The 24482-nt window shown below is 30.4% G+C and overlaps 1 protein-coding gene across 1 annotated transcript; it reads left to right on the forward strand.

The window, feature by feature from the left end:
• The first annotated feature begins 657 nt into the window (after window positions 1-657).
• Window positions 658-21570, forward strand: LOC143067686 (uncharacterized). Its single transcript, XM_076241142.1, has 3 exons — window positions 658-786; window positions 13600-13672; window positions 19536-21570. Exons 2-3 carry the CDS (start codon window positions 13633-13635, stop codon window positions 20729-20731), a joined length of 1236 nt encoding a protein of 411 aa, XP_076097257.1. The 5' UTR covers window positions 658-786; window positions 13600-13632; the 3' UTR covers window positions 20732-21570.
• Window positions 21571-24482: the final 2912 nt, after the last annotated feature.

Consider the following 24482-nt stretch of genomic DNA (forward strand, 5'->3'; position numbering starts at 1 on the left):
TTTCTGCCTACTCTTGATTTTAGAGGTTTTTTTTTAATATTCCGACACGCGATGTAGATTCGAAAGGATTTTTGTTATATTCCGTCATGCGTAGTAGATTTTAGAGAGAGTTATAGTCCTCTCGGTTCTGCATTTTAGAGGGGTTTTGGTATATTCCGACAGGCTCTGTAAATTTAAGCGGTCTTAGTTCTATTTATTTATACACTATATTTTATGTGAATTGTATTTTTGATACTCAGGATCTTTGTAATTTTCTTTTATGTATTGTAACGTCAAACTGGCTACTTTATTTATTAATTTTTACAACATGCACCCCACAAATGTTCATTAAAAATTAAAGTATCTTCTTAATGTCATCTCGTAAAAATTCTTACAGGATAAAAGATGATAGATAAAAAGATTAAAAATGAAAAATGAAAAATTAATGTCATTGATGTACCTATATCATCCCTTTGTTTGCACCTTTAAATCATAGAAAAATATTTTTAGTTATGACAAAAGACCACATCGCATCGTTGAATAATTATTCTTTTCAATTTGCATCTTAATGGATATATAAATTTTTCAGTAAAACAAATTTTTCGATGTTCAAACGGTGTTAATTGTCATTATAAATTGACATCATTTATAATTAATACCGTCATTCGAGATGTCACTGTGGAAACAAGTATAACAACTTTACCTGGATTTCCTGGGATTATATCTACCACAATAAATCTAGTCATCCAGAATGAGACTTTGATACTGATGGATATAACATAACAGTGAATAAATTGTCCAATATTTGTAAGTATATATACTTTTAATTAACAAATGGAATGTTTACTTTGATATCATTGATCTCTTTTTATTATTGTCTTTTTTCAAGGTTTTTCCACAGAAATCAGACTATTTCCAAAATATAATGAAATAAACAATAATGGTCTACTTATACATTTTCCTTGTAATTGTAATATATCGAAGTAGAGAATTGCACAGAATTGTCAAAGTAGCACTTAGTGTTTGATACGAGTCCTTTGTAGACGCAATGCGTGCCTGGCGTATCAGATTTTTAGCCAGGTATATATGAGGAATTTATTTACAGTTAGTAAAGTAACACTGTTTGGAAACATTTGAATTCCAATTGTCCATAAACGGATCGAATAAAACTATGTTCTATTTTATTTCTATTATAATTTTGTAATTATCAGTTTAAAAATTAGTACCGCTCTTGTCCTTTTGCCTACATTAAACTAAATTTGCCATCAATAAACTATGCAGAAGACGATGAATCATTTTTTACCACGATGTAGTAATATTACAACGAAGTTTAACATTCACAACGTATTTCATACTGGCAAACACTGCGACTCAAAGGGCTTCAACTACAGCTACTTAATTACAGATCAAAAGAAACCAAAGCGACTTTTTATTAAGCATTGTATGATATCACGAGTACTGAAGTTCATAATCCCATTCTGCACTAAACAAGTGTTTGTATTTTTCTGTTTAAGACTTTTTTCTTTCAGTATATAAGTACTATTTTGACTAGTGCATTGGATATATTAAATGTAAAAGAATGTATTTCCAAATAATAATTTTATATAAATTGTCGAACAAAGGGAAGGAGAATGGCACTGACTTGGATGTTAATATGAGTATATCTGGTTATGGCTAATATAAAGTTCACTTCAATTCATATGCCTTGGAAATAAGACATTGGCAGTCACACAAAATCTTCTTATTTTGATTTCTCTGGTTACATGAACATAAACTCTTTTAGGGGTTTAGACAAATACTGTGAATGTAGTTAAAAGTTATAAACAGTACGACTACAAAGCAGGAAAGCCGTAATATAACATACGAAAGCAAATTGAGCATTAATTACAAAAACAGTAACTCAAGTTTAACACAAATTCTAATGAAAGTATAATATAAGCTGCTCTTCTATAGGCCTCAAGTTGTGACATAAAACTTAAAAACACACTAAAGCACATGTATTACAATGGCATGAGTTACAATATCATGAGTTGACTTACATTTTTAAGTTAGTAAAGGATTTTATAATTGAGCCGCCAACTCATTTTATAGTTTGGCTGCAGAATGTATCTGGTGGATTTCAAGCTTTACCTTGTAGTTCTATTTATAGGCATTTCAGATAAATTTTGTTATATATAATAATAGTTTGTTTAATTAATATTTATTGGTAGAAAACTATGAAGACCTTATTTATCATTTTCAAAACTTTAACAACATAAGCAACGCACCCATCATACCATAAGTATATTGGTATCACAATGTCCTGTGTAGCTACAGATTTGTAGCAATCTATTAATTTGAAAGCAAATAAAGACAACAGTAGTATACCGCTGTTCATAACTCGTAAAACTATGGAGAAAAAACAAAATCGGGGTAACAAACTAAAACTGAGGGAAATGCATTAAATATAAGAGGAGAACAACGACACAACATTGAAATGTAACACACATAGCAACGGACTAAGCATTAGACAAAATTCAATGAGAAAAACCAATATAACATCAAAACCAAATACATGAATTTGGGATAGAAAAGTACCGTGACACGTCTTATAGTAATGTGAATTCACACTCAAATATAGGATAAACAAACGACACAACGGAAACACAACGTAAAAATGTTACACACACATAAAGAACTATGATAGAACAATGGTCATTTTCCTGACTTGGTAAAACCTTGAAATTTATGAAGAGTTAACAGATTAATCTTCGTTTGTCATCGACATTTTATTGTCACAATGTAAGTTACAATCGCAAAAGTAGAAACATAGGTAAATATTTATTTTATATTAATTAGTTTTAAAAATTGACAATCACAGGCATTGTTTAAGTTGTAGGTAAAAGAATACACACGAAATATGTTTTCACAAAAAATAAAATGCTCACAAAATTTGATGTTCATGACTTCAGAAATGAAGTGCTAACATTTGGACTCATTTCAATCAATTTGTTTACGGTGGTGCTTTTCATTTGTTATTGAGTAAAGTTCCAAGGCGAAATACTTTGAGTGATGAGTTTTTTTTAAAGACAAAAGTAAATCCCCATATATGCTGTTGATTATTGGAAAGAAGTGCTGCATCGATATAAAAATAAAAGAAATTAAAACTAGACATTATGAAAGAGTGGTACTATGATATTGTTAATTTTTGTAGTTTGTTTGATATTTTGCCAAGTCATTTTGTTTATTTATTGTTTCTTTCGGTTTTGGTTTGTAACACGGATTTTTTTTCTCAATCAATTAATGACTTTTGAACACCAGTATACTACTGTAGCCCTTGATTTGATACATTAAGCTGTTAAATATTGCAACTATAAAACATTGTTTGGCTAGCTTAAGTAACTTTAAATTTGTACCGAATTTACTAAGATATTGCACTTTATTATCTTTTATTGTTAAGTTGCTCTCACGTATTAGTGACCAGGAAAATACGACGACCCATTGGCCACACATTCATAATACTACATTCGTAAATATTATACGACGAACATTACTGTTCTTGCTTTCTGGGTCTACTTTACATGTAATATTACTTAGTGAAACATATTCGATACCAACTATAAATGCATAAGGTTAAATATATGTGATATCATGTCAGCTACAGTCCTGAAAATCTGTGATAATTGTAAACTACGAGACATCTGCACTTAACTATAACACTGTACACTGGCTTAGATATGTTACATCGGTTTTTCCTTAGTAACCTTATCATAGTATTAGATATGTATCAGCAAATTTAAATTGAACCTTTTCCCTTTTGATCCGAAAATGAATGAATTACTTTCCAAATGGAATAGACACACTACGGAAATGTGACATTAGAAAGATTACACTTAAAGTTATTTGCTTTCATTTTTAATTAAATATCATTCCAACAAAACATGCATATCACGATCAAACATTGTAAATTACTTCCTTAAATCACTTGCATGCGTCAATAATGTCATCATATTGTCTCAAATCTCTTTCTTTTTTTTAAATTTAGCATCTAGTCATTGCGGTAATAACAGCACCACGCGTTTTCATGTGTCATATAACACTTAAATGTAGCTCGGGATATTGGAAAGGAAATTTGTAAAGGTGCCATGATGTCTGTTGATTGTTTCTATCATTTTTACAATTCACGAAAAGAAATGTTGAACGAAATACGCAAAAGCAGAACAACTTCAAGCTGCTATAATGTGAACTGGAACCTGACCTGGAACTTTTACCAGTAAACTATGTTATCGTAAAAGCAAACTGTCACCTACTTTTTTTTTTTTTAAATTTTATTATATTGCCTGTGTTGTTTATAAAAATTAGAAATATAATAATAGTATATAAACATAAACTTTGAAATTTCAAATTGACATAATAAGAAATACAAACTATTTTATAAATTTTGCTAATGTAGAGGAGACGGGATTTAATATTTATTCTTCGCACCTTTTTTAAGCGAGTGATTGAATAGAATTTTCTTCATCATGAAAAGTTACGCTATGTTTTTGCATGTGTGTTATTTTCTAAAAAATAATATATATACGATATCAATTCCTCCTAATGGTATGATACACTTACCAATCAATACATCAGTGACAAATGTTCTGTCGACCTTAACGTGTCAGTGTTATGTTCGTTAAACGCATGATTACCGCAATGATTTTCAAAATCCTCACAATGAGTCAAAAATTTGTGAAGACGAAAACAGACTATACGACGGCAAAAGAAAACAGACGAACAGAAAACGATAATTCCACAACAAAAAAACTAGAAAATTAAAAAAGGCAACACAAAACTTATTCAAAATCGGAGAAAACTACAGCAGAGTTACTTTAAACATAGTTTATACTCTGTAAGAAAATGTGCGATATCTTCAATCTTTTCTCCCAATACAAAATTAAATTTTATTTGTCGTTATTATTATGTATAATTTGCGGAGGTTATTTGCTAATCGTAATTATATTGACGGTAATAAATTTTCTGGATGCTATTTGAAAAGCCAAAAAAAAAAAAAAAAAAAAAAAAAAAAAATTTACAGCTTATAAACCGAATGTGTCAAAAAGATTATCTTTAGAAAATATAAATAGCATGATAACAAATACATTTTTATTTATAATAAGATAGTAGTTCAGATGTAAAACAATGATTCATTTCAAACAAACATAGTTTTGTTATATCCAATACTTTCAACCGAATAAGAAGTGCATATAAAATATTAACTTATAAACCGTGTTGTTTTTATATTTTCATCGACAATTGTTACAGTAACAGCCAGGATAACATTACAAACTATATTTTTTTCCTGATTCGTAACGGAATGATATTTACATATGACTAATAAAACCTTAATGAGTTTTTAATGCATTACAGTGTCAGTGACAAATTCAATCTGCTTCTTTAAATGCACACGTAGGAAAATGAAAGCAATACCAATATTTACTTAATTCTGTTGCTCGACCCCCAGTTAATATTAAGGTAAAATTATGATTCTGTTATTTAGTTTGAAAGCGCTGGTTTAATGTTTGTCCATAAATACGTTTTTAATGTTGAACAAAATATTCTTTAAGATAAAAGTACAATATACATCAGTTGCTTCAATAATGATAAAAGTGGAAAAGAAAATTGAAAAGGCAACAATATTGAGTCACTACTAGTTTTTGTTTTTGTAATTGATAAGAGAGGCAAACGATACCAAAAGGGACATTCAACCTCATAAGTCGACTTAAAAAATAGGACAACGCCATGGGGAAAAAAAAAAAAAAAAAAAAAAAAAGAAAAGACTGAAAAACAACCAGCCTTTTAAACAATTTTATGGATAAGTTGTTTTGTTATTGGATTTATATACCAATATGTAGTAGGTCCGTTACCAGTTTGATATTGGAATCAAATGTTCTATTTACAAATCAGTCAATACTATTCATAAACTTATATATATACAACTGTTCTTTGCGTTCTAAAATTAAACATCTTTAACTATTCTAATTCATATGTATATGTAGCAAATGTAAATTTATACCGTTATGAATTTGTAACACGTCAGAAACAAACTTGTCATTTTGTTACCTACTATAACACTTGTTCGGTACAATACAACTCGTAAAGCTTCTTCTTGTAAAAGTCCGTAAGTTCATTCAATCAAATAAAGTTTCTCACGAAATTACTTGTGTAAACTTTCGAATCTATGAAACACATATTGATTATTGGTCTTCTATTTTTACAGTATGAGAATTGCATCTATCTTTTTTTTTCGGTTAGAAGGTTTGAAGTAAAAGAATGATGTTTATTATTTCATCTTTAAAATTCTTAAACATCATTAGTAAATTGATGAATATATCAATGATAATGAATTATGAATTGGTTTTCCCCTTTTAAAGTGGAGAATATCATTTAAGATTAATTGTGACATACATTTGGTATGTGATACAGATTAATGGGAAATATGATATTGATTAGATTTTGTACATGCAATGACTCAAAATCAAACCATCGGGTAGGTTAATAGTTTCCTAACAAATTTTGAAACAGTATATGTCCCAGTGGATGAAATAAGGTTGTCATATTCGTAATGGACAGGCTCAAATACCTTTCTTGTTTAATCAATGTCGGAAAAGTTCGAAAGTGGTGCAGAGTACGTATCTCTGTAAATATTGCAAGTGTAGGCACGAGAAAAGTTAATCCAAATTAATGTAGATAGAAATTACACGAAAAAATAACCAAGTTTCAAATCATGTTTACATTGTTGATTCATATGTAAATGAAAGAAAAAAATACACAGTTGACAAAAAAAAGTAAAATCACAAAATACTGATCTACGAAGAAAAATTAAAACGTAAAGTCCTTAATCAAATGACAAAACACATCAAACGAATAGACAGCAATTGTCATATTCCTGACTTGGTACAGGCATTTTCAAATGTAGAAAAAGGTGGATTGACACAGTGAACTATCTATTGTTTTTGGTGGTTTTTTTTTTCATTGTTATTTTATCAATCTATCTTGTTTTACGGAGAATCATACAATTGTTTTAGTAAACCCGATGGAATTTAAATTCTTCAAATTTCTGGTGTGAATTTATAACAGGAAAAATTAAATCTACCGTACCATTTCCCATGGTTTTAAGGTTTTATGCTGATTAATTAAAAAAAGTATAATCATCATAATATTCAATTCATAATTCTCGGAATAGTTCAAATACACTTTTGTGAAAATGAAATATATATTTAAGGCATGAAATATAAACTTTCAGTTTGCGAAGATAAAAAATCGCTTTGAATTAATTATTTGTTTCCGCTTTGAATTAATAATTTGTTTCAATTTCCTGTTAAACATAACGAAAATGAAATCTTTTTAATAAATCAAAAAGTGAGTTTTTAATCCGAATACAGAAGTAACTACCGAATATTGCCCAAACGATTATTAACGCATTGTGCACCACAATAAAAGAGAGTCGAAAAATACCAAATGGATATAACTCATAAGTCAAAAAGAATCGGACAACACCAAATACATCAACGAAAATGTATACAAAAAAGAATTGCGAAAAAAAAAACGAAAAAAAAAAACCCAAACTACAAGTCAACAAAATTATACCTTGAGAATATCAACTCTGAAACCTAGTTTAAACAACAAAGCTTCAATGTCAAACATACCAAAGAGAATATTTCGTGAAACACTTATATTACATCTGACAGTCGGAGTTACTCTTTTTTATTACGTCACGAGAAAATATGAAGAAATCATATGTCAATTAACTTCTTAAAATTACAGTTAGCTTTTGGCATAACAACGCAACATATCAATTATGAAGGCTCGTGTATTTTTCCTCTCCAAGCAAACGAATTCCGCCTTGTGGAATGGCCGTATCGACCAAATCGAGCAAATTCCAAAACAGACCCTGAAACGCCATTATATAACAAGTAAAAAAACCCGCTACAAGATCCTTCTTTAATAGAGAAAACAATATCACATTTTACGGGTGTCCTCACCCGTTGGTTGATCGTTCTAAAATATCTGTTTCACAGTTGACGACGGATATTTTCCAATTGTCATAAGTGCAATCTCGGCCACTATCCCAAAAGTGATCTACCGAATTAGACATATCACCGGGGTTGTACTTCCGGAGCACCTGCAATTAATCCCAGTTTTTGATGTGTTTCGTGTTGATCATTCTTTCGTGTTCCATGTTTGTTTTGTGCTCTGTTGATTGTTTTTCTTTTTCGTTTTTTAGCCATGGCGTTGTCAGTTTATTTTCGACTTATTAGTTTGAATGTCCCTTTGGTATCTTTCGCTTCTATTTCAGTATGTTTCATTATGATCACAAATGATTTAAACGGGATTAATAAATAGTTTAAGTTTAAAACAATTAAAAAATATCTACTAAAATCAAATGATATATATATTTTTTAACATGAGTAGTTTTGAAACATGCAGAGAACTAATTATAAACTCTGAATGAAACTGCTGTTAGTCAAAACATCAATCTAGACTTCATACCGAATATTTTCTGATAACATATATTGTTCACCATTTTTTCCTTTAAAAATGTCCTGTACCAAGTCAGGAATATGGCCAATGTTATATTATAGTTCGTTTCTGTGTGTATTACATTTTAACGTTTTGTTTCCGTTGTGTCGTTTGTTTTCTCTTATTTTTGAGTGTGAATTTACATTTCTATAAGACGTGTCACGGAACTTATCTATCCCAAATTCATGTATCTAGTTTTGATGTTACATTTGTTATTCTCTAAGTATTTTGTCTAATGCTTAGTCCGTTTCTGTGTGTGTGTGTTACATTTTAATGTTGTGTCGTTGTTCTCTTATATATAATGCGTTTCCTTCAGTTTTAGTTTGTTACCCCTATTTTGTTATTTGTCCATGGATTTATGAGTTTTGAACAGCGGTATACTACTGTTGCCTTTATCTTTAACACAATTTACTTTATCATAAAGAAGCAAATCACTAAATATGAAAATAAACTCTTCATAGATACCAGGATTACAATTTTATATTTACGCCAGACGCGCTTTTCGTCTACAAAAGACTCATCAGTGACGAAAAATGTGTAAAAGGCCAAAACAAAGCACGAAGTTTAAGAGCATTGAGGACCAAAATTCCTAAAATTTTGCCAAATACAGCTAAGGTAATCTATTCCTGAGGTAAAAAAGCCTTAGCATTTCTAAAATTCCAAATTGTGTTTACAGTAAATTTATAATTATGAACATATCAATGACAACTCAAGTCAAAACAGAAGTACTGACTACTGGGTTTGTGATGCCCTCGGGAAAATAAATCTCCACCAGCAGTGGCATCGACCCAGTGGTTGTAAATAAACTCATCATAGATACCAAGACTAAAAATTTATAATTTACGCCAGACGCGCGTTTCGTCTACAATACCCTCATCAGTGACGCTCGAATCAAAAAATGTTTAAAGGCCAAATAAAGTACGAAGTTGAAGAGCATTGAGAACCGAAATTCCTAAAAGTTTTGCAGCTAATGTAATCTATTCTTGAGGTAGAAAAGCCTTAGTATTTCTAAAATTCCAAATTTTGTTTACAGTCAATTTATAATTATGAACATATAAAATAAAAGATGGCACCTCCCCTTTCCTTTTATCAAGAAATTAAATAAAAGTTTGAAGACTAGGACGAAATATTGGAAAGACTGAATTAATAACTAAAGCCAACTCTTTTAATCAACTACAGAACAGATTAAAAATGTAGAATTATACAGATAATTTCCACAGACAATACATGTATTGAAAATGATACATTTAAACATCAATAAAAAGACAATAACTAAATAATAACGCACTTTAGATGAATTCAAATAATCACAAATTTCCCACAGGATCATTTATAAACCGAAATACGGCTTAAATCTCAATAAAAACAGGACAAATGGTTAAAATCAAAATGTAGATCGTGATGATATGATAGTTAAATTGTTGATCTATGCTTCACGTTGGTTAAGTATATTTTCTTAACACAAACCTAAAAATCACGCAATAAGGTATAACTGGATTTGAATACAATACAGTATTGTCAGTTCATAACTGTACTATAACGTATTATATTTGATGATTATTTACACATGTTACATGTGCTTTTAATTAATATAAATTTAATTTTTAATTTAGAAATATAAATTTTGATCTTATTAAATTGAATACTGACTGGTTCATTGACAAAGGAAATGCGAGAGAACTAGTTCATAGTTTCGATATTAAAAAAAAAATCTATTCGATACACAAATGTCTCGCTAATTGGTATACATATTGATCAGATCAGAACATTTAAACAATAAACTTTGATTGATTTAAATGTAAAACTTCATTAAAAACATGTTGATCATTCCAACATCATGTTGTCGTGTTGAAACTGAAATTAAATTTACCTATGAAAAAAAAAAATAGAATAACAAAAAATACCAAACTCCATGGAAAATTCAAAACGAAAGTCCTTTATCAAATATCAACATCAAAAGCTAAAACATCAAACGAATGGAAAACAACTGTCATATTTTTGACTTGCTTTTCAAAACCGTGTAACCGTGTAAAATGTATTGGTGTTGTAAAAAGGTCTTACGCTAGTATCTAAAAATGTTTCTTTATTTATTATTGAGAGAGAGAGAGAGAGAGAGAGAGAGAGAGAGAGAGAGAGAGAGAGAGAGAGAGAGAGAAATGTGTTGCCCATCTGTAAAAACTGTAAATGAGTTTGATCAGGTACTGTAGGATTAATAGCAAAGGGTATGTTCAAGACCATATGAGTATTTGGACCGAACGCGTACAGTCGGACCATATGAGTATTCTAATACGGTCTAGAACAAACTGGACCATATATATGCATTTGGACAATATGGGCTACTTTTAAACAAACATTTATCCAACTCTTTTTATTGAGTTTTAAAAGTTAATATTTTTACAATAAAATGAAAAGAATGAAATAGTAAACATTTTGCGTGTCAAAAGTTTGTTATCACCTATATTCTAATATTTCCGTTTAAAAACAATATCACTCATTTATCAATTTATCGGGACGATGGCTTTGTCCTATTTGATTCCAGTGAAGATAATCTTATGAAGATAATCTTCAACATCGCTAATACTATACACCCATTAAGTAAATTTACACATGAGATATCATCAGAAAGTATACAGTTTCTATACATAACTGTCTTCAAAGTTGAACGATGGGAAAAAATGCAAATTTTAGACGTCAAACTATTTTGGAAACCAACTGATAATTTCCAATACCTGGAACGAACATCAACCCACCCTACATCCGTAATTAAAGGATTCATTACTGCAGAAATTATTCGTTTTAGAAGATCTTGCAATAACCTGAAAGACTTCAATAAAGAAGTCCAACTTTTTAAGTCTAAACTTCTTAAAAGAGGACATTACGAAAATGAGATTGACAATAGTATAACTAATACAACAAAACGAGAAAGGAAACAAACTTTGAAATACAATTATAAAAATAAGAAAGCGGCTCCACCACTCGTTTTTGAAACAAGAATTAGCCCAGCATTTACAGGAATCGGTAGAGCTTTAAGGAAACATTGGCACCTAATCAAACAAAACAGAAATACTAAAACTATGTTTCCAAAACCACCGATTACTGCGTACAAAAGACATAAAAATCTAAAAGAATATTTAACGAATTCTAAAATGGAAAATAATATGATCATATAAAATCAAATACAAGATCAAAATATCACACTCAATAAGATTAAGGAACTGATAAAATAAAGAGAGAAATAAATAACAAAAAAAAACAGATAAAAACAAAAAAGAAAGAAACGAACTAAAACGTATGAACAGGTGTCGTATCCCCATAAAAGAAATCAAATTTGAACTATTCTACATATTACAAAGGAGGAAACAAATAGGCTAGGGATACCTGATGAGGATAAGCCTAGGTCTACATGACTATAACCGAAACACCTTTTTTTTGGTACACACAATAATCATACTACAAACATGCAATTGTGAATTTCTAGAAAAATATGGAAATAAATGCAGTACTATATATTTTTCATTTTACGATATACTGGATTGGTCCTGGACCCGATTGATTTTTAAAAATTGTTATCACCTATATTCTAATAACAGTTAATATGCAAATTCACATGATGATAGTTTGTTAAAAACTTGCATCTTCACCGATCAGTGTTTGGTAGATTACCAAATAGATTCATTGTAATCATTGCAATGATTGTAACTAAATTTCATAAATAAAACAGCTAAGTTTTGGATGCTGTGATAAGCAGAAAGCATTATTTACCACTTTCTTTCTATTGACTTTCAAATACCAATAAATTGTTTTTGCAAAACTAACGTTACTTAATTTAAGACAAATACAAATTTGTTTGAAATACGTTTCATGAAAGAATAAACCGGCAATTAGAATTCTGGTTGAACCAAAAAGAAGTACAGCCAACAAAGAGAGTATAAAGCTTTTCACCACCCTTCCTAATCTCAATTATATCATGAACATGTCACTCTCAGAATAAATCACTCAGACTGATTAATCCAAAACAACTCACTATCTAAACTAGAAAAAAAAAGACAATGTGCCACTTACTTAACTAGAATAAAGGACAGTGTTCCACATATTTTTTCTGCCTGCGGGCAATAACTTAAAATAATCTATTTACTATCAAATGAACATTTTTCAATGTATTTCGACATGCATGAGATTGCTAAAAAAAAGGTTTTTTTTTCTTCATATATTTATATTTTATGTAAGAACAGTTTGTCGGCACTCTTCCAAGACCTTGCTGATGTCAGCCTTTGATTTAAACTTCATAAAAATCGACAGGAAATATATGTGTAAAGGTGCTAACAATGCAATGTCCAATATAATCAATGTGTCTCTAGCATGTCAATACTGTAGTTTTGATTGGAATGAATTTTCATAAAAATCTGACAAGAATTGAACATACATCAACGCTTACTAGCCCTGGCGGATTATTTTCATGTACCACAAAAGCGACGCACGAAAGACAAAAACAAGTGTACGCATATTCAAAGCAAATGCCAATTGATATTCGGAACCATTTGTATAGCTGTTCCAGACAATATGACTATTTTGACAGTATGTGTACGGTGTGGAGCGTATGCGTGTTTTTATTATGTAGGATCAAGTTGATATAGATGTTAACCAGCTACGAAATGTTACTTGTATCCGACAAGCCGGACCAAACACAACTGCTACTTTATATCAATGTATGAGAACACTATCAAAGCTTATCACATCACTTTTAAAAGTTGTCTGTCGGATATACACGTGCGGTATGTTGTTCTTTGTCGTGGTATAACGAACAGCAGTTATAAAGGCACTATTCGTTTAGAGTATTTATTTTGTAGTATTTCAGCGACGCAAAAGCATATTTGTTTTTGGAAGAAGTTGGTATTTAAAGTTCTCGTTTAAAATTCAGTATTTTACGTCAATTTAGAATGGATATTTTTGTCACAGATTTAAATGTTTTCAATCATTGAAAATCTGTATAATGAGATTGACAGGGAGACACTAAAGGTGTTGTAGCTTAAAAACCTAGGATTGTTAATGTTTAAATTAATATTTGTGTTTTCTTTTTAGTTGATGAAAAGAAGAGAGTAAATAGCAGCGGTCATGGAACTTAAAGTTTTTATAGTATTTAGTGTTTTGTTTTGTGAGTATTAGTGTTATATCTATATGTATCATAACGAGTGAGAATTGAATATCGATTGATAATAACTTGAGGGAAAACGGTACTATTTATTCTGCCATAGGCGACAATATTAACATTTTCTAAATTTACCACTTTTTAAGATAAAAACCTGGATAAAACAGTTTTATGTTGTGTTAGTACTTTATTATTGTGTTTTAAAAATTAAAACCAAATAGTATCATGACCAACTTCCAACGGAGCTTGTTTATGTTATCCATGCCCACCGTCATTTTGCCCCAAATTTATGAAATTTTGCAAGTCTTTTCGAATAATCCTCTAGAAAATATTTCATTAGGTTTCAAAATTTATATTGTAAATATACACACTGCAGTTATGCATAGATAAATAAAAAAATATATATATATATTGTACCCTTACATCCAATCACAGCGCTCCTGCCTTGGGTACACAAAAGGCCAACCTAATGCTGGGAAAATTAGATACTACCGTTTTCCCTTGAGCTATTTTATTTCGATATAATAATAAAAGAGCCGTGTCATTTATATTAAATTAACATGCGTATTTCCTGAAATTCATAATGTTTTTAGATGAAATTTACTTCAGGAAAAATTTGATCCTTTTGTATACTGGTGTCTCTTATTTTTCTCTGTAACACTTTAAATTGTCATTGAAAGTGCAATTGTGTACTTTACCAAGGCTCTGAAATCTGAACCCATACCGATGGAATGAATTTTGTTAAATCTTAAATCCATCAACATAACACGTTCTGGTGTTTAAATGGAGTAAGCATAACATGCACTATAAATTAAAAATTAAATATTGATGAGAAATATTACAGTTTTAAAATAAAACATATAAGTCATAATTGATAAAAAAAAAATACTATTTCAATTTTCAGAGAGAAGAAAAATAAAATTCGTTATTAGCTAAATCGATTTAATCGTAGGGTTAAAAAGCTAAGATAAACATTCGTGGTCGTCATTTGACATATGCTTAAAATGTTATTGATGTAATACCAACAACATAATACCTTATAAAAAGGTAACTATCTTCTTCGTTGCTGCAATTTGTAGCATAGAATGAAAATGACTTCATTAAAAAATAAATAACTGATAACAAAAAGAAAAAGGAAAGAAATCGGTGTAAAAGACTAGTGTTGCCGATAAGTCAGATGTAAAATACTTTGTACATAGGCATTTTGCCGCACTGAAAAAAAGACTCAAAGTTCTATTTCAAAACAAATAAAAAAGTAAATAAAATCAGTGTAAAAGACTAGTATTTCAACCCACCATTTTTTCTTTAAAAATGTCCTGTACCAAGTCAGGAAAATGGCCATTGTTATATCATTGTTCGTTTCTGTGTGTGTAACATGTTTACGCTGTGTTTCCGTTGTGTCGTTTGTTTTCTCCTATATTTGAGTGTGAATTTACATTACTATAAGACGTGTCACGGTACTTTTCTATCCCAAATTCATGTATTTGGTTTTGATGTTATATTGGTTATTCTCATCGGATTTTGCCTAATGCTTAGTCCGTTGCAGTGTGTGTTACATTTTAATGTTGTGTCGTTGTTCTCCTCTTATAATTAATGCGTTTCCCTCACTTTTACTTTGTTACCCCGATTTTGTTTTTGTCCATAGATTTATGAGTTTTGAACAGTGGTATACTACTGTTGCCTTTCTTTATCTATGGAAGTTGACCAATCGTTCCAAGATTTTGATAAATTTAATATATATACGTACAAACATCGCCGGTAACTTTAAGAGCTTCCTTACTTTTAGATTTTTTTTCTTATTCTACGTTTTTAACCCCCAAAAATAAAAATGTTGACGTTTGGGGGCCAATTTCCTCAAGAATGAATCTCTATCTAAGGTTAAGGAAAGTCATGCAAATAAACAATTTTCTTTTGGTCCTCTGTAATCACAATTATCAAATTTGTGAGTTTTTATTTTTGACTTTAAAACTGATATTCAAATTGATTAAATTGAAAACTTCTGAACTAATAAAAGTCGACGGAAAGAACAAATTATCAAAGCCACATATGCTCAAATATTGAGAAAGGCATTACAAGGATTTTTTTGTAGTATTTTTTAAAAGGAACCAAAGGGGTTTTGTAATATTATGGCTTGTATTTCTATAGTCACTCTGTGTATGAATCTAGAGACTATTAGCTTCTGCATGCCGCATTGGTAAACAGGGCAAACAGATTGGATTTAATTCACAAATCTACTATAATTTAAAGCTTAACAATTCTTGTTTGACTAAGAAAAAAAAACCCAACTCCAATGGAAATTCAAAACGGAAAGTCCCAAAACATGGAAAACAATTGTCATATTCCGGACTTGGTGGAGGCATCTCCTTATGAGGAAAATCGCGGATTAAACCAAGTTTACAAAGTATAATATTCAGAAACTATCTGAATATTATGTTGTTAATGACACGAACACTCACCTGCAAAATCGCGATCCGTGAACTAACTTAGTACGTTATATAAAGCCTGGAATTAAGAGCAGGTTGAACGAAGTCCAGGAAAAGTCCCTTAATAATCTATAACATAGACCGGTTTTTAAAGCAAATCATATTTTGTCTATTATGATAATTTAAATTGAAAAAAGTCTAAAATCTTCAAAGATGACTGTGAATTACATAACGATTTATATCATGACATCAAAGAATTTAATACATCATTTTCGTATGTTGTATACGTCTAACACTTGCAAGAATAAGAGTGATTGTTTGGACAATAAATAAATTGTTCCCACTGAGACCAAAGATGAAATGATTATCTCAGATCTAATGATATTGTATCAGCATGTTTGATAAAACATATGAATAATTTATGGATCTAAAATTTAAATTGCATAGTAATTACCTGTCAATTGTCCTCAATAAATTGCAACATTTTTAGCCATTATTTGTTTTTGCATCTTTTCATGTTTTGCTACTATTCTTTGCATGTAATAATAGAAGCATGTTAACATGAATATTTTATTAAACATCTGTCTGTCTGTATTAGATTGCAGTGGTATTTGTTTTTTATTATTAAAATGTTTTTAGTGTGTTGAAATGTTAATAAACAAGAAGATACCAGGGAACAATAAAACATAACCTAAAATATGTTTACTTTTTAAATTAATTTGAATAAAATCTAAAATTTTAGATTTTAAAAAGTTAGATCACAAAAATACTGAACTTAGAGGAAAATCAATTCGGAAAGTCCATAATCAAATATCAAAATCAAATAACAAAACGCATCAAAAACGAATGGACAAGAACTGTCATATTCCTGACTTGGTACAGGCATTTTCAAATGTATAACCTCTAATCTCGTCTTATCTAAATATATACAATGCACGAATATTGACATCCAAGCGAATTGAGACTTCTCCAAAAATATCGATTTAATGCCCTAACAAAGTCATTTGAATGAAACACAGAGTTAGCATATATCCTGATGAATTGTTCTTTCGATGTTCGCTTTTATGCCTATCATTCCTACATTCACTTAACAGTTTAAATGAATGAAATTTTGTTTCTCATCGTATTCATACTGCTGTTGCTGGTGGTTTTTTGTTTTAACTTTTTGCTATAATTGATTTATAGCAAACAAGTTAATACCATTTTTTTTTTGTTGAAAAATGACAAGTTTTAGTACAATACTTATTTTTTGTGTCTTTATATGAATACAAGAATGAATAATTTATAACAATGAAATACCATAAGATCATTTTAATCCAGAGGTTTTGCAAAAAAACAGAAGTATATTTCCAAGAAAATACGTCATTAATTGATAATTGCGACCTTCTTTATGTCTTCACTGATGAAAATAAGCAACAAAAACAACTAATCAATTCAAAATAATGTCCGATTTCTACTTGAAATCACTTTTATATGGGAGCATTAATCTGATACAATGCATCTTTTCTGACAGTAACTTGTTAATGAGAAAGTAGATATTTGTAAATTTCACGGCGATCTGCGTCGATTTCTATGTCAAGTAATTTACAGGTTAATAAAATGTCATCGATTTTAATGTTTTTATTATAATGGAGTTAAAACAATAACGCTTCACTAACCATGACGAAAAAAAGAAAAACAATGATTTCCTTCAATTAGCCTTAATACAGTTAATTTATTACTATATTCTTGCCGAATTAGACTATTTACCGGATTTGTTATCACATAAGCAACACGAGGGGTGCCGCATGTGGAGCAGGATCTGCTTACCCTTCCGGAGCACCTGAGATCACCCCTAGTTTTTTTTGTGGGGTTCGTGTTGTTTATTCTTTAGTTTTCTATGTTGGGTCGTGTGTGCTGTGGTTTGTTTGTCTTTTTCATTTTTAGCCATGGCGTTGTCAGTTTGTTTTAGATTTATGAGTTTGACTGTCCCTTTGGTATCTTTCGTCCCTCTTTTTTTGATCATGAATTGAAGCTTTGTTTCATCATCTTCTGACCTGGACACTGTCCATATTTTCTTCTTCTGTTTTTTGTTATAGAAAAAGTATTCAAGGATACCAGGTTCGTTATTTGAAATATAACAATTAAAAAATTAAAAAAAAAACCAGAAATATATAATTAAAAATTCATAAAATGAGTCAAATCTGGCCATCTATGATTTAGGAAACAAATTGTCATTGTTTTAAATAATTTGAGTAATTTTGTGGTGAACAAATTTACAAACCTTATCAATGATATATCATGTTGGACAATACTCAGAAAGGATTCCACAGTATCTGTATATGCAACACAACTTTTTATATGATGTACTAACAGTAAATGTAAGCATCTAAATGGGTTTGCATATAAAATAAGCAGGAAAAGTTTCGTCTACAGAATCGACATAACCAATAAGCTAACACGATGTAGAAATTATGATATTAAAATACCACATGAAGTTAATGTGATGCATACGTTACAAATGATATTCAACAGGACTACATAATTCATCTATTTTGCAAACTGAAAATACCGTTGAAATTCATTAAAGAATTTATAATATTCACAAAAAGTTACAATACTGAGCAACACGCGTCTGGCTAGACAACATATTAAAAAGCGTGATCAGTTTTTTTAATGACTTTTTGTTATATTGATGTTGTGCCACAGACTGCGTGACACTTGAAGCGGAAACATTCCGTGCAGTTGCAAATATTGCTAAAGTTCCATCAATTGAAATCTAAAAAAAATCATAAAATGACTGAAGACTACAAAAACTTCAGATGAAGGTATTAAAAACGTCATTAAAGATTAGTTAAAAATGGAATCAAATGATCCTCTGGCGATCAGTTGAATTTTAACTTTAATATAACTATACGAACATGAAAATTGCAATATAACTATTGAGAAAACTGCAGTACCCTCAACTCAGATGTCAAGTATCGCAGCTTGTATGATTTATAACATATCCTTCTTACAATTATTCGTTGATTAAATTTCAAATTATTCAAAAACTAAGATTATATCTCATTCAGGCAAAGTTATCAATTTTAAGTCCATATTGTTCCTATAGTTCCTAAAATTAATAATCTTACATGACTTTTATTTTGTTTTGTTTTAAGCGTTAGTGAATGTAAATTAAGAAAAGTTCCTCGATGCACCAGATATTAATTTGCAAAAAACGAAACTATATGGTATATTTGATGAGCTTATTTCCAAAGTCTTTGGCATCGAGTTTACATTACAAGGTAGCCTGGTATCTAAGATGCATTTTTGTTCAAGAAACCATGCAAATTGCGATTCAAATTAAGTATCATAAGTGTCAGTTAAATCACTGTATCTTCTAATTTTCGATTCAAATATAAATTGTTAACTATCTAATACTGTTTGTTGTAGAAAAATTAGTTTATATTTATATATCTTTTTAGGTTTTGTCAGATGTTTTCCAATGATGGCTGACGCATCTTTTATCGAAAACAATCCCTCTGAACTATATAACAAAGATTCATTACTCCACGTATTATTACGTCATAAGAGATCGACCAATAATACTTCGTCAGATGACGGAAGGAGTGCGATCGAAAAGTTCTATGATGATCCAAATAATAAAGCCATGTATTTAGTGTTTCCACTGTTCGTCCTTATAATCAGCACATGTTGTGGTCTTTACTTTTGTGATAGATGTAGGAAACATTTAAAAAAGAAAAAAGCCGAAGAAAGAAAAAAAGAAAATGAGCTTCTTGAAAACCAGGAAGAAAACGAAGAAAACAAAGCTTCGACATCAAACAGTGTTGCTGGAAATAGTAGTGATTTGAACAAGTCAGCGAGGGATAATGGTGTTGCAAACAGCCCAATTGCATTGGAAATGTCAGGCGATATAAACCGAAATGATACACCACTAGAAGATGTAGAAAACAGTCCCGAGGTCAAAGCGGTTAATGCCGTTCCTATCAAACACAGGGAAACTAGTTTTATGACAGATGTACAAAATGGAAATAAGTATGATGTAGAACCACCATCCAAAAAATCATCGAGCTCTACCTTTGCCGATGACGTCAAATCAAAAATTAGCAGTGTTCCAAATGCTGTTGCCGATGACACATTAAATTCGGATACAAATGGTAATACTATAAAACATGATTCGGTAATAGTTAAAAGAGAAAATTTGAAAAAAGAACACGTCGCAAAGAAAATAAAGATGAACGAAAATCTAAACGACAATATGGTCGTTCCTGAAGTATTAAATAACAATAACTCTGATCAGCAACCTGAAGTGATAAAACCATTACCAACGACAAGAGAAATACAAGTAAAGAATACACAGAGACGAGACAGTTTTAAATCAACATCAACTGTACGGAGCAATAAAAGTTTAGATAGAAAATCGAATGGTACACGATCTAATGCTGCATTTCACGAGAAAACGACTTTGCCTGATGTTACGAAAAGATATTCAAAAATGGACAGAAAATTTACTGCATTATCAGCCGAAGCTATAGGAGAAATACTGCAATATTATAAAGACAAAAAACATATGCCAGATATTATTCCAGACGAAGATGAAAATGCAGCTCCTATAAGAAAAAGATTCAAAAAGGCAAAATACAAAGTTTTTAATGGCTAGCACTAAACCTTTTTATTGAACAGTTTACACAAGAAAATGATATTCCTCACAATATTGCGTCATTGTCTACTGTTGCAACTTGGAGTTACCATTAGTTCTGAATTTCACTATTTGGTAAATAATGAACACTCAATAAAATTAAGCAGATATAATAATGTCTTTGTAGCAATCACATATCAATATGGCGTTCAAGAGTTGGAAGGAATATGAAGTCAGTTAATAAGAAGATGTCTATGTAGTAGCCAAAACTTTTATAGCGTATACTATTTTATGCATGCATTAAATTACTGAATTTGGGGTATTTTAAAAAAAATTGATTCTTCCACTTTTAGTATTGTTTAATCGTCAATGCTTAACCTTGATTTGTAACTGTGTAATGGGTATTGAAAATCTTCATACTGTAATTGCGTCTTTTTTCACAAAGTATTCTAGGGTCGAATAATACAGGTTTTACATTTATATTCATGCTTGTTCGGCATATTTGATCAGGATAATTTATGTTTACACTTAAAGAAGTCACTTCTTCTGAGGTTTGACAATTATTTAGTTAGTTTCCACTAAACATTTACCTATTTGTTATTGACTAGAAACAAAATCATAATATTTCAAAAACCCTCAAACTATTTTTTTATATTACAGTATTTTAGTACTAAGGCACATATGAATAGAGTCAAGAGTAGTTTTTTTAACTGATAAATCCACATTTAGTGTAAAAACGCTAAGAAACAACTTGGAAATAACATGATCTCCAAACTGAACATTTTCCCAAGTCTATTGAAATACTTTCTTAGCCAAAAATTATAAATTTTGTTTTACGTGTTTGGAACAGATCTAGAAACTTCTACAGCCCGTAACAGAGTAGTGATCGAATTCGCGTTTCTTTACCGTCAGAATAAGTTACGTTATCGACAAACTTATTTCAGAAGTGACATAATTTAATTTTCTTCATCGACAAAATATTTCATGTCCAACGTGTAAGTTTTCATTGTTTAAGTCGAAGTTTTTTTAACACAGTAAAACATTTTTTATAATCAACTTCTGTCATTGGCATTTTCATTTTAACGGTAAAGGATCAAATACGGGATCTCCGAAATTTCTATCATTTGTTACGAGGAAATCATTATTCAATCGAACATATGTCTTTGTTCATGACACATATTATGAAATACAAAGGAGTTGAAATGATCAATTCGGACGAACCCTCCCTTGAAATCAAATAAGCACTGCTAAAGTCAGATTATAACATGCCCTTTTCCATATTGGCCCTGGTATCATCCCGAGACTCCCATATCGGCCTCGAGGCTTTAGCCGAGGACCGATATGGGTCGAGGGATGATTCCCGGGCCAATATGGAAAAGACATGTTATAACCTTTTTATCACATATTCAAGTTCTGCAGAATGAGAAAAAAAAAGGTCAATTATAACAATTCAATGAAACATAAAAGGTAAAATCTTACAAATTTATCACAAACGTGTCGTAAAGGACGCGATGACGTCACGTCATTTGGAATCAGGGCACAATATCAATGTACTCTTTTTTGCCCCGGGCAATTTTGAGGTTATTGCATATGCAAAACCTAAGGTATTCATAACAAATATGTGATAAGCACTGTTAAAGTCAACGTTTTGTTCAAATTGTGACTGTTAGAGTCGAGTTCATAAGTCCAACGACCACCCTCCCCCCTCCCTTGGAAATTCCTGGCTACGGGCCTGACATGAACTCGTCGGTTAGTGCAATGAAGACACTTTTAAAGATTGAGATTGTTGGTTTATTCTTTACACCTTCGAGGTATTAAAATTATTTCAGTGTTTTTTTAAAGTTAAATTTATTTCAAATCTCTTCTGTTTAAAATTGTCGAAACTTCCGTTTAAGATTTCTGTGGTAAACTATCTATTCTATAGTTAGGGCCATTTTATAATAAATACCATTTTGTACAAGAATACTTTCTTTAAAGAAGTATAGATCTGCTGGTTATAATTTTTTTTTATAACTTTCATTATTGTGACGACGCGCTATGAAATTCAGATTAATTTATAAATGAAGTTGTATATAAATTTTTGGTCATAAACACAAATCTTTTAAACATTTCGACGAGTGCGTCAGTGTTACAGTAGTCTGTTTACTGTAAGTTACTAAGCTTGGCCCGAGTCATCTGTCATTTATGGAAACTAATTCACCACTTTCTGAGACATTCATTTTTATTTCACCATCAGACATGGAGCTACATTTGTAACTAAAGGAAAACTCTCATACATGTATATTTATATATTGGGAATTTATTTTTGTTTCCAAACAAAATTATAAGGTTATGTCTCCGTTCACTGCACAATTGTAGATTGTCTTCCTAAAGACCAGCAAAAATAAATGGCACAAGTTCACGTAGTCATAAAAAAAGTCGTATAATTTACGTTATCGAACAAAAAATCAGAAATACGGAATATTATATGTGAATGGTTAGGAAATTCGTTTCCCCTACATGTTTTAAAAGTCAATGTTTTCCCTGATATAAACGTTTTAAGAACCAGCTTTGTGTAACCTATAGACAAATTCGACTGGATATAAGGAAGTTAATATGTTTACTCTGATTTGAAATTATCTTTTAGAACTTTTTTAGTAATTGAGAACCTATGTTGTTTATGGGTAATAGGTGAAATGTTGCATGATCCCTCGAAATGACAGCAAGCGCAGTTTTCCGGACGATTTTCATTTGTACACTACTAAAAACTGTCAGGTCCTGGCCATGGTATATTTTGGAGAAATTTTTTTTTACTGATTTTTACTAAAAAAAATATTCTCTGTGTGTGCCATTGCAAGAAATAGTTTTGCTCGTTATTTTGTCATATTAAAAAAAATTCTCAACAAAATTTTCCCGTTTAAACTGTACCAGAAAAAAGTTTGGCATGTGAAACGGACGAAGACATATTCTAACAGAAGTACAAATACCAGTCCTCCCTTTTGTGTATACATATGAGAAAACATTTCAAAGTTATTGATTGAATTCAAATCCATCACACATACGGAACACATTGTAGTCCGAAAAAATAAAGGACTTCATTCCTATCATACACCTTTTTAATTGTTTACCAGTATATTTCTTTTAGTTTTGGGTAAAATTGTAAAGGAAATAATACTATCAAGACGTCCTTCCATAACTCTTTTTTTTTCTGTTCTGACTTTGAAGAAATGACTACTTTTCGCCCAATCGAAATGGTGCATGGACATATTTTGTTTCATATTATTAGAATTATTTTCAATATTATCGGTATTAAACTTGATTATCGACACATGAAAGTTTGTCAGCATTGTCAATCTTTTTAACGTTAAAGTACCAATAGTTCGGTCACTACTCAATTAAGTTTGTCGATAACGTAGCTAATTTTGACGGTAAAGAAACATCAATTCGATCACTTCTCTGTTACGGGCTGTAGCATTTCCGGAAAAACGAAAAAAACTGCCGTAATGATTATTTTTTCAATTTAACATTTTCATTTTTATATCTTATGTGAGGAACAGCCTTTCCCACAAGTAAATTCCAAATATAAATGTCGATTTATATTAGCTCTTCTTTTTAAATCAAATTTTACCAAAATTGCTAAATGTTATGTTGTCTATGAATCAATAGCATTAATATATATATATATATTTGAATTGATTAAAGGATTTTTCTAATTTTGCAATTATATTGGCCAAACTTGTTCTTTTATGTTGCCTCCTATTGCTGTACAGATTCTAAAATAAACGACCACTTA

This window comes from Mytilus galloprovincialis, chromosome 3, assembly GCF_965363235.1.
Source record: "Mytilus galloprovincialis chromosome 3, xbMytGall1.hap1.1, whole genome shotgun sequence".
NCBI lineage: Eukaryota > Metazoa > Mollusca > Bivalvia > Mytilida > Mytilidae > Mytilus > Mytilus galloprovincialis.